Source organism: Anser anser (assembly GCF_964211835.1).
Source record: "Anser anser genome assembly, chromosome: 6".
NCBI classification, from domain to species: Eukaryota; Metazoa; Chordata; class Aves; order Anseriformes; family Anatidae; genus Anser; species Anser anser.
The window spans coordinates 8,037,693-8,050,569 of record NC_139726.1 but is presented as its reverse complement, the minus strand read 5'-3'; the positions used below and the strand labels follow the sequence as shown (position 1 = coordinate 8,050,569).

The 12,877-nt window shown below is 39.9% G+C and overlaps 1 protein-coding gene across 22 annotated transcripts in view; it reads right to left on the bottom strand.

Moving 5' to 3' along the window:
* Window positions 1–12,877, bottom strand: part of NCKAP5 (NCK associated protein 5) — a 439,736-nt gene that overhangs the window by 15,168 nt on the left and 411,691 nt on the right. For all 22 annotated transcript variants that reach the window (XM_083841922.1, XM_083841921.1, XM_083841907.1 and 19 more), the window contains one exon: window positions 10,453–10,640. In XM_083841922.1, coding sequence (XP_083698048.1) covers window positions 10,453–10,640 — 188 coding nt within the window. The remainder of the gene's footprint in view (window positions 1–10,452; window positions 10,641–12,877) is intronic.

Genomic DNA, 12,877 nt, shown 5'->3' with positions numbered 1-12,877 from the left:
ACTATTCAGTCTTTATCAGATAATGAGGAAGGCTACATCTCTCCACATTACTCAGCTGTTTTAGATGGTGACTGCTGTTCTTTGGCTTGCTCTGCTGCCTCTGTTTTCATCACTGTGCTACTGATGATGGCATAATACAGATTCCATTTTTTACAAACTAATTTATTTATAGAAATACTGCATTAGAAATGTTGAACTCTTTGGTGTCCTGGCTTGTTATAGTGGTTCTCAGAAACAATGGACTCTGTTCCAATAACAGTGATGATAAAAATATTCTGTAAAATGATATAGATGATAGAGTTTTAGCATTTTACAGTCGGTCATACTCTAATGGTATGGAAAATGCAATAAAGAAATAGGTATAGAAGTACAAACAGTTTCATTATATGATATGATCTTAGTCGTAACATTGTAGGAGCAGATTAAAAAATACCCAGCATTTGGCCTTCCCTTTAACTCACGGGAAATTGCCTGCCAAGGTTCCCTGACGTTGCCCATGAGCCAACACACAGCAGTAGGATGCTACAGGTGTAAATTCTGCCAGACAGAGGGAGAATATCTGAACCAGGTTTTGAGCACCTATGTAAACACCATGATTTTCACAGGATCCAATATGAGAACCTGTCACAGACATCAGCAAAAGCTGCAATTTTCTAGCACCCTTGAAAACAAGGCAGCTGAAGTGTCTAAACATGAATTTAGGTACCACCATTAGGAAATGAAGCTTGGAAAAACTGGCCTCTATTTTTACTGATCAGTGCCCACAAGTAAGGCTGCAGTTGGCAGTTAGGCTATGCAAGACAAAATAATCCTTGCAAGAGTGATCAGAAAGTGTGCTGGCTGCTTAGCTACTTTTATCCACCATTTTCAGGCATTGTCTGAAAAGCTCTTGCATTTCAAATCTGCTTTGCATCTCAGTACGTGTGTTATGCAACAGGTTTCCCAGTCTGGCAACTCTTCTGCATATACAGTATCTTGGTGAATTTTAGACACTTCTGTTATAAGAAATATCACAGAGTATTAATATATGATTAACATTTGAATTTTAAAAGACTTAGCCATATAATATATTCATATTTAATTTCTTCATTCCCACCCACTTCTGCTTTATTCTTCATCCTCCCAAATCCATTTGATGTATTTTTTTTACAGTATGCTATGTCAAGTATTCAGTAACACACGGGATATTTGCATGTGCAATAGGATGTCAGAAAAATCACTTTAAAATGTTTAACTGTTAATTATTCAAATATTAATCACTTGGGATTTTATTTACTGAGAATAAAACTAGAGTAGTTAAGGGGAGTTCTTAAGGCTACAGTTTTTATAGCATCTAGACATTTTAGTGACCTCTTTTAATGATCAGGCAAAGGATGGAGTAATCCAGGGAAGAAGGCAGTAATGGGAGCTGAGCCATCAGGATGTGCCTCAGTCTTGAATGGAAGGCAGCTCAAGCTGGGGGGACTCTGATGTGCTACAAAAACTTACATCACTCTTCTTACCTTTTGTGAAAGGTAATTAGGTATTTAAATTACATAGCTGTATCTTATAAACTTCCCAAACTTTCCTGTGTCAGTTACTGCTAATAAGTCTGCTCAATTCCATGTTTATTTGTCCTACCAAATACAAATCTTGCTTTCCATTACAATAACAGATGATGCACAAGGCCTGGAATTCATGTAACAGGGCCTAAAAACACAGCAAAAAATAAAATATTTTACTCTGGGACTCACCATAAATGAGAGTGTTTAGGCTCACAAAAAATACTTAACCGATATTTTTCTTCGGGATGCAAACAATCTGTGTGCCATATTGCATAAAATCCAATATGCTTTCTCATTTAAATGAAAGGTGAATCACTTTGGGGAGATGAAAGTAGATGGTGGAACAAACTATGAACCCCTTCAAATTATTTCAGTATGATTTTTGCAAACATTTGATACTAAAATTTGCCTTCTTTTCAAATAGTATGGATATTATGAATATAATTAGGATATTATTTCTTGTGTTCATATGAAAAGAGAAGGCATCCTCTTAAAAAATTGTTTACTAACATATTTCCAGTGTACTGCCACAGTTGCTGCTAGCATCAGCTGTGTAACTTGTTCCTCATGTATTCTGCTCAGAACAGAGCTCTCATACTGAAAGATCTGTCATTCCCCTTCCCTGCGTGATGTTTGAGTGCTTTATGCAAAACATATCACTGTTATAGATGGAGAAGGCAAGTTTCAGCTGGAAACACAATTCACAAAAATATTACAGCATTATTCATCTCATTTAACTCTGCTAATCAGATGCTCCTCTTGGAGTGAAAATATTTTCCAGTTTCAGACAACAAACAGCTCACTGAATACCTCTCTGCCCTACTGCACTTGATTGACTCAATCCAGTGTTTATTATATCCAATTTATTTTTTAGCTTTTTCTTTTATTACTAATATCATTTCTACCATTACAACAATTACACTATCTTGCAAGCTTACTAATATTCATCATTTGTTGCTGTTAATGTGCCCTGAATTCCATTTTGGCCTACGGTATTATAATATTCCAAGTCAACACGGAAAAATGAAACTAAAGCATTATTTCCAAAGATGGACGGCCGAAGGGCGGCTGGTTACCAATGGCAGAAACATTAGTGCACTTTGGGCCATGCTGCAAATCACAATAGCTCCATCTGTCAAACCTTTGAAAAACAGCTCAGAACACTTTCCACTCAGGGAAATCAGCTAGCAAATGATACTTCTACTCAATATCTACTTTTGGTTCTTAGTAGACTAAAGCATCTACCTACTTACGCCCGGGAGCCACAGGGTCAATTAAATCCTGATGTAATCTTCAGTTGCATAGGCAAATAGACATTGACGGTGCTCAGGGCGCATCTGCACGGCAGAGGTGTGAAGGTAGGGCTTGGTGGGCTGGGACTGAGTATGGTGGATGGAGTCTTACCAACGCCCCGTTATCGCGGGCACTCAGCCCTGCTGAGACACCGAGCGGTGCTAACGCTGCGCCTGAGCGGGCTCACTGTAAATTAGCTCAGGACGGTTCTGCTTTGCTCTAGGCGTCCGTACGCTCGCTGTGTTGGATTGCTCCTCCAGAGACTCCAGCACACGAGCTGCAGGCCTTTCTGTGACAGGTGGGCCAGCGTGCTGTGCGGTTATGGGCTCCTACATTCATTTCTTGAAGAGAAAAGGGTCTCTCTGTAATTCGAAATTACTCACTGAGATGGTGGGGCATGGGGTTTCTGCTCCGGTTATCACGCAAAGGGCAAAGTTCTCCCTGCTTACAGTGCCAAAGGGTCACAGTCAGCGGCACGCCGCCCCAGCGTGGCCGCAGGACAGCTCGGTGTGCTGCCTTCAGTCAGCCAAGCCCACACACCTGCATCTGGCACCTGGCAAACCAGAGGCACCCTGCTGTCGGTGCTGTGAGTTATTTGGGGATTTGGCGTTACATGACACCGTGCCATAGGCACTAGAACCGCACCTACGTGCCAGTGATGCCTCACGTCTTTAACTTTCCTACCGTGTCTACAGCTTTTCACTTCCTCCGCATCTTTCTCAGACTCACATCCAAACTATTCTCCTGCTAGCCTTGCACACCATGTGTTTTAAATGCCACACAGCCTGCTGCACTATGCCAAATACTTCATGTCCCTCACCAATATCCAAATACTCTTTTAAAACCCTATGCTAAAAGATACAGAGTTAAAATGTCGCCACCTACCCATCCCCATAAATACACTAAACAATCATAAAATAGAGAGAACTTATACACCAGCTGGAGGGCTAGCCAGAATGGGATTTGGTGGCACAGTACTAAAATTAAAGAGTTCGTTAGAGTTAGAAACAGAACTGCATCAGCAGATTACAACTTCCATTTTTGTAGGGTATAAATGTCCTTTGCATACTATTTTAAAAGTTTTTTCTCCGGTGGACCCTGCCTTACATATGTCCTTTTGCCTTGCCAGAGCCTTTTAAAAGCTTAATCAAGTTATGGGGAATGTTATCATCCTGTTATCATCCTCGTTGCTAAACCACTCTCCATTGCATGATTTTTCTAAAACGCTCAGCAGCGTAAGAAACCTCACTTGTTTCGCCTGGAAGGCAGAGGGAGAGAAATGAGTCTCTGTATAACTGCAGCTTTTTATTGTTGCCAGGCTAGTTCCTCAGGCTAACTCTAGGAATGTTCTTCCACACTACACAACATTTCTTTTAAGTGATACACGTCAAGTGAGACTTTGGTCCCAGGAGACTGCCTAGCAGTCTTCAAATTGCTTGTTTAGCTGTCTCTTCACTTTACTTTTTGGAGGCAACTTTGATGGCAAGATACTAGAAACAATGAGACCTGATTAGGTATATAAGACTCGGTAGCAGATCTTCGAATGTGAACTTGCCCTATGGAGGGGAAAAAACATGCAGAGATGTGGGATTTGTTGATGTCTGGAGACATCCTAGCCTATTTCTGATTCCGTATTTCCCCACACTGTATAGAATCAGACTTGAGGCTAGGAAAAATATTTTTAATTCTGTAATACTCCCATGGGTGATAATGTAAAATCTGTTTTCTTATCAGATCATGCTCCTGTGGTTTTTGTCACTTATGTTGTCAAATACTCCTATGAAATTCCCCTGACAATAGATCTTACATCAACTTGGGTAATTACTCAGACAGTCTTTGCTTTGGCGGAACAAGCATTGCATCATTCATCTGAGGATCAAAACCCTTCGGCTAAACACAAAGGAAGTCTCGCAGCCCCAAGCCTGTCAGGAGGCAAACACTGCTGAGGCAATTTTGGTAAGAGGAGGCACACACAGTTAAAGACCCCCTCACAGACCACACTTGGAGGACATGGGGGCTGCGGGGCCGGCATCTGCTAGGCAAGGCCTGGTGCGCGCTGACAGGGCCGTCCTGCAGTGGCAGCGTCTCCGTGAGACCCTGTGCTGACACGCACGAGGCTGGTGAGCTCGGGGACAGCCCAGCCATGCTGCTGCCAGGACGAGACAGCTCGAGCCGAGCAGGTAAGTCTGCCTGGCTTTTACACCTCCATGAGCCTTCTGGTTGGGGTCCCAGGCAATTCAAGCACAGTGCTCAGAACCAGGGCCCTCTCCTCTGGGTGAGGTAGGTCTCTGCTTGCAGGGCTGATGCGCCACGTCTTCAATGGGCACACGAGTCTGCCAGGCAGTTCGCTTTCCTTTCATAACACTGCCCTTCTTAGAACTGCTGCTGGATCTTCTCTGCACACCCTGCACTAACGTGATCTCAATTTTGAAGATGACATACAACAGCATAAATACAGTACAGGTCATTTTCACTTTTTGCGACAGGGAGGATGAAAGGATACCTGATCCTGACTGAATTACAACGTGTGGTGCCAGACTGGCCTCACCTAACATTTACACCAACAAACCACCTCACTAAATATACGCGATGATTTGATATACCGATTCCCTACATGGAAGAAAAGCATTGATCTGACAACACAAAAGCCAGGTGAATGACTGCAGACTTATTCCCTATCTGCAAATTTTGTAATGGCAGTATCTTTAGTCTCATCAGGTCTAGGAAAGGAAATATAACTGATTCCCTCCTCACCTGATCATCTTCCTCTGTCTTAAGGAAGGCAAGGAAAATAGCAAAAAGGAGGTGAGGTTTCTGTGCTTGATACCTCGTAATTGAATTTCACTCTCTAAAATATGAATGGTATCTACAATCGCTGCTTTTTATCACCTTCCCACACAGACAAGCTTGGGGCAAAGCTTATCTTCCTATCTTTGGGTAACGAGTTTGGTACCCAGTAAAAGCTAGTTGTGCAGGCTCCCTGTCTCTGGTCAAGGCAAGGAAACAAGTAGTTCCATGGGTAAATACCTCTTTACCACTTTAAAGTCTTTGGTTGCAGCTCTTCCCAACTAATAATTGGTCCCAAATCATTATCTTAGTGGTTTTTCTGTTTTCTTTTTTTTTTTTTTTCCTCACATGTGATAGGCAGAATCCTTCCCTAAGCACATCCGATAACGTGGAAAAGATTAGTTCTCTGTGAAAGCACAGTGCAGAGTCTCCCTCAAGCTACTTTAGACATTTAAGTACAGTCAGTCTCTTTTAAGAGAGGCTCCATTTAAAAGCCCATATAATTAAGATAGAACAAGGCGACTACAGAAAATGATTCAAAGAACCCAAATCAGGCACCTAAACTTCGCTGGCGTGTTCTCCAAGAGCTGCCTAAATAGCTGAACAGTGTCAAGCACCCAGTGTGCAGCCAATTCATACCCTAGCTCACCACTTACTGATCTCCGTAGGAGACAAGCCGCAAGCAGAACTAGCTCATGCCTTCCTTTGTTTTCCTCCTTCTTGCGTTTAGTGCAGCCTGCAGAGGTGACTTTAACTATTGCTGTAATTCAGGGATGCTGGAACATCCTCCATAGTATCAGCTTACTACTCTGGGATCCTAGAGGATGGCAAATGGTGTGCAATTACCAAACTTTCTTATTGCTGTTACTAGCACATTTGTGGATATTCCACTCTCTTTAATATGATGCATTTGAAGGCTTGTGAGCACAATGAGATAATCATATAGCATTAACTCCCAATCAGCTTACTCATCTGTAAAAAACCTTCAAATTTATCTGGGAATGCCGCCATGCCAGTCCCAAATGTAAGTACGGCCAAAACAGTAGCAACTTCTCTAATTTTTCCTTTTCCTGTATTTGCCAACAAGCTCTAATATCTACTTGAATTGCAAGACACGGTGATTCGAGCACTGCATCTCCTTCATCAATCATCTGCACAATGCATGCAAACTCTGCTGTGTTGAGTAAGACCATAACGTCATGATGCACCTACAAGCCTTTTCAGTTACTTGAGCTGCTTAGTTAAATTGTTGATATAGTTAACATAGTAGTGATACAAATGTCAGATTTCTCATGTATGTCATCACAACTGAGGGAAAGCAAGAGAATTTAGAAACTTGTGATGGGTACCAGCCCCTTTCATGAATGATCTTTTCTTTAAAAGTGCTCCTCAAGTCATTCCTTCAAATACAACCAAGACATATCACAGAAAAAATGTGTGTGATGGTTGGTTAAGGACAGAAAAGAAAACACATTTTTCATGATGCTTTGGGATCATAAGGATGATTAAGTAATAAAGTCTTTGAACAATGCCATTACTTCTCCAAGTGAACAAAGAAGACAAAAAAAAGACTTGTATTGCTTCTCATTTGATCATAAAATAAGTCAATAAACAATAGGCTTGGGTGAGGGAAATTCATCTTGTTTTCTGGATTCTTATAAGAAAAAAAAAAACGAGCTTTTAAAGTCTGAGCAGTAAATTAATTGAAATATGAAATATTTTTTTCATTGAGAAAATATGGTAGCAATCACGATGTCAGAAAACTGCTCAAGGTGCTAGCAGGTAACTACTACTAGCAGGAGAAGCAGCTGTGCAATGTAGGTCTCTCTGAAGTTTCACTGAATTGGTGTCTTTCCCGCACTGTGACTGCAGTGGACTTTGGCACTGCATATGTTTTATTAAATCGGAGAAGTTCCTGTTTAATTAAAATTAATTTAATTGATACATATAAAAATAATTGTTTCTAGTTCTGAAAATCCTACACGAGGAAAATACACCATGGCTGTTAATTTAACTGAAAGTTTTGTCCACGACTCAATGTATTTTATTCCTTTGACACTGTGATTTGCTTTTCTTGTCCAAGATACTGCAGTGTACAAAAGAATGACATTATTCTGGAATATGTTTCCCAGGTCAAAATAAATGTAACATCAAATTGGTTTTAGGGCCAGGATGCTGTTTAAGACTTTGCAGATAAGGAACTGGAACAATAAATACTTCTTCTTTCAACGCGTAGAAGCCTTTTTGATTTCTCAAATCGTCCATTCAGCGTCCCTTTATTATAGGAATTGCCCATTGATTGTTTCCCCTCTGAAACTCCTTCTGTGCAATACTTTTTGCTGATAAAACTTGTGTGTATACTCTGGGGTAACACTGGTGAATATGTTCGGTGAGGAGACAACTCAAATGAAATAAGTCCAGGCTAACAGAGCTCCCTGCCAGAATGTCTCATTAGAGCACCCAGTCTGAAGCCACTATCTTACTGGTGCTGTACAGTCCAATTTAATTGGACTAAGAGACTGATACAGCACACTGCTCTTTCGACAAGCAGAGTAAACTCATTCTGTCCATCACGACACTTGTGTTTTTTTTTTTTTTTTTCTTAAGGCTTCACACACACCATTTGGGAAGGAAATTCAAAGCACATAACATTTCCTTTTTCAAAATGTCAAATATTCCGCATGAAAGCTGCATTTCCCGCCCCCCCCCCCCCCCCCCCAAAATGTATCTGTTGGTTTTTTTTTTTTTCAGAGTTGCTGGCCGTCAGTGTCTTGGTAACTGATGTCCCCCCCCTCTTTGTGGGTAAAGTTCCAGATCACACAGTTCTAATTTAAACAGGCTGTGGATCTTCTCAGACTGGACAAATTACAGCTGAGAAAAATTTGCCGTTCTGGTTCAAACAAGGAGTTCGGGGCAACCTGCTTTTCACGGTTACTGCTTCTCATTTGTCATTTTGAAAAGTTTAATACTAATAGGCAAATCTCTAGCACTTTATTGAGCTTCCACTGCTCACCGAGAGGCAATGCTGTTTTGAGAGCTATTTCAGATCCTCAAAAGTAATCTCAAAACCCCCCCACCATAATGCATGAAAAACGTTAATGCTGAGTTATACCTGTTGCCTTCCAGTTTAATGATGGATTTTTACAAGGACCCTAAGGCTATTTTAATGAGTTTTGTTTAAGCCATGGTGCTGATTGGGTGCATTGCAGAGATTTGTCGTGTACAACAAATGCACAAGAAGAATGAATTAAAAGCACACACAACTCTGAGCAACTTTTCTGTAGTGGAACCAAATCTAATTGCTCCATTAATAGCAAAATACCTTGGCCTTCAGAAGGCAGAACTCATTTTATGTATATATCTATACATATATATACTTATATAATTCATCTCATCTGCATAATTAAGCTATGAATCTGTAAAAGTTCAAGGTGAGGAATTAAGTGGATGCTCATATTATTTTCCTTCATCCATCCTTCTTAATGCTCTTCTCCTACCTTTTTTCCCCTTTTCTTCTTCCCAACTATGAAAATAGATTCTTTAAAATTATTCTTTCTAATATGACTCAAATATATTCAGATTGCATCATATTCTGGGTACCAGTAAAATCTGGTTGATCGGGAAATGAGGCTGATACATTTCAGAAGTTTGTGAGTCAATTTAATATTCAGTTAAGCGGGGTTTTTATGCCAGCAGAGTTGGCATAAACAGGGGCACTGCCAGTTTGTTCCACACATTCCTTCTGCACACTTGGCCCAGATTCCTGAAAGCTGTAAGACTCTAACTTTGGTTAGAGTTAATCACCTCTGAAGTTGCAATGCACTGTGATTCTCTGAAACCGGAAACTGGGGTCCAGGAAGAGATAAAAATTCTTTTCACTTCATGAACTACACCAGTACGCTACAAACAGCAGCTCATTCATTATTTTCTGCTACCACCTTTGTTTATACTGTAAGGTACCCAAAATTGCTTAGGCATGGAAATAAAAGAGCTTGTATTTAAAAAGAAGAAAAAGAGCTGGGGAAGGAGCTGGATAAGATGGAGGCAAAATGATAACAGTACTATCATGGCTGGGTGTCTGTGCTTTCAGACAAGTAGGCTTGTTAAAGCCAAGGAGAGACCAAGTGAGAAAAAAGTGTGAGAACGAGAGGAGAAGGCATGAGAAAAAAGAACAGGTTGAAGGGGTGCTTTTCAGGAATGTTGAGACTGCGTGATGCCAGGTTCAGCATTTTTATGAGATAGAAATAAGAAGTGGGTTCACATGAAATAATGGGAGAAAACTAATTTGGTTTTGTTTAGCATCAAGATCCACCGATCAGATTAGGACTGATCACAAAAATAATGTTTAAAACTCTCAAGTCAGGAGTACCAGAGCTACCATCAAGTATATTGCACCAGAGCCCAGAAGGTAGCTGCCTTCCATAACAGAGTCTCATTCGTATTTTCAGGAATACTACTTCAGATGTTGAAGTCATTTACTGCATGTTGTGCTACACATATTAGCTAACTGTATATGAAAGAGCAGCTTTAAAAGATAAATTCTGTGTTTTCTTGCTAGCCTTAAATGTCAACTCCTCTTTAATGGCAGAGTGCTAGCTCTAGACTGTCTCTAATTGTCAATTTTGGAAGTCTAATTCTATGACAGACAAACATCACAATGTAACATCCCGTTCTAAAAATATTTAGATCTTTACTCTTCTGGATATCAAGCTGTTTTTTTTAAGGTCTGCCTGGTTTCAGTAACTAACCAACACATTGAGGAGAAAACAAGCAGCAAGTAAAAATCATGAAGAAAATGAGAAGTAATATAAAAATCATGTCAACTCACAATTGGGCTCTCTTTGCCCCTGCTGTCTTTACTGGAAGGTCCACTGAGCTGCTCAATTAAACTGTAATGTGCTAATTGTTCAGGTCCATCCTCTCCAAAATGGCCATAGAGACTGTGCTGGTATAAATCCAAGATTGACATCGGGTTCCCCAGATTTGACTTTCTCTGCTTCTGTTTTTCCTGCTCAGCTGTAAGAGTTATTAAAAATAATGTTATTATGGCTTATTTACTTGATGAAATACAGTCTAAATATACTGTAATGTAATTTTACAATTTCAAAATGTATTTCAAGTATTTTAAGGTATCTGGAATTCAGTAGTAATAAAAAACATTAGAATACTAGCTGCTAATTCCCCAATCAATACACATACACAGGACTGTTCATATTTAACATTCAAGGTGAAAGAGATGGTATGAGAAAGCCAAAATTAATTTCCTTTCTTTTCTAAATGTGGACAAGATGGTTAATTTGGGAGGATTGTTCCATTTATTTATTTGCTGTAAGTTTTCGTTCTCCTCTCTTAATAGCTTTACAGGGCAGATATGCTAAGCTGCTTTAGCATGTCTTTCAGTTTGAAGTTTGACTATTTCTGATAATTCTTTCATTGTAATTGCATTTTAGCTAATGAAAACACCAGTATAAAAATATATTAGCAAGGTTAAAAAACAGGCTCTGTTCATTTGTTATAGATCCTACTGTAATACAAGAATATGAGGAGTAGAACCTCAGTTTCCAAAGTCCAAAGCTCAAAACTCATACTGAAGATCAAAAACAAAGAAATTTTCTGCAGCTTCAATAAAAAGCACAGGGGATAGAGGCCTGAATGATCATTAGCCTCTTTCCTCACACTTCTTGTTACACAAACTTCAACTCTATCTTATAACCTATAGCATTAGAAGAGCCTCTCCCTCCAGAGCCTAAAGAAGAATCTCATCAGAATAAAACCTCTATAAAACTGGAATCAAAACATTCTCATGGTTGAAACAGAAGAAACTGGAATATTTGGACGATTCCCTGCTATTCTACTGACTTTCTCTGTAACACTGGGCAAAGTACTGGGAGTCTCATCCAAAGCCCACCAAATCAATGAAGGTCTTATCACTGACTTTTAATAGTCTTTGCATTAGGCAGTCAGTCTCTCAATCTTTCAATTTCCTGCTCGTATATGGAAAATGAAAATCACTCTAACATTATAATACTGCTACAATGAAAGTTCATTGATGTTTTGAGGACTCGTCTAATAAACATAATTATCTATGCATATTAAAATATACTCAGTGACTTGGTTTGCTGCAGCCCCTGCCCCAGTCTCATGCGGATGTTTTGAGGCTGTATCACGTGTGTGCATAAAGAAGTCAAGATCTTTGAACACAGAATGGAATAAAGTATTGTTAATAATCTGATGTGGGAATTGCATTTATAGAGCACAGAGCAGAAATCCTGTTCAGAAAGAATGACCATGGCAGAAATAATTTTGCAATAAGGCTTTGTAATTTTCTTTTCTATTTGTCTCAGTCACAACTATGAATTTTAGTTCTCTTACTAGCCAAAAATTTGGGCATATACACAAAATTAATGGTTTGCTGTGTAAAACGGTGATTTTAAGTCATCCTTACGTATCGCTAAACTTGGAATCTGCTGTCATTTAATGCAACTGCTTACACATGATAAAATCCTTTCTTTTTCAAACTGTGATCAATACTGAAAGAATTCCTTATATACCCCTTTGGAAAAAAAAAAAAAAAAGCAAGAGAATGTGATTTGTAAAAAGCAATTCAGTAACAAGAAGTGTTTACTGGCTGAGTTAAATTACTTCCAATGTTTCATACAGATTAAATATAGAACGTTACAGGAATAATGTAAATAAATGGTCCTAGCTTCCTACTTTGCTCTTTCTGTGGTGGAATCACACAAAATGGATTATTTCTGAAAATGCCAAATGTTTAAGTCCAACTCCCAGCAGACACTAAAGAGCACAGTATGCCTGCCTACAGTATCTAACGGTCCACGGCATTTTTAATGCGTTCGTCACTGCAGTATCTACTGTAGGTGCTAATCTCTGCTAGGTCAGGCTCACTGCTGTGCTGAGAGCCGGCACAAATCCTCTGTATCGCTGAAGTGCTGCTTAAGCTCTCAGGGCTTCAGTGGTGGCTGAGACCTTGCACTGGCCTTTGCACTCGCCAGAATTCATCACCAGCAGGGAAGCCATCAGCTGCATAGGATATCAGCCACCGTCTCCTCCCGCTCCCAGGGGACACCCATCTGCACTGAAAGGTGGCTGGCAGCATGGCAAGCTGGTGGTCATGACAAGACAGCAATTTCCCGGGTTATTAAACACACAGAAAACTATTATCTCAAGAACTTTGCTTAAGGTGCTTTCATCTACTGGAATTCAGTAAATTCCAAATTGCTATCAGTTGCTGC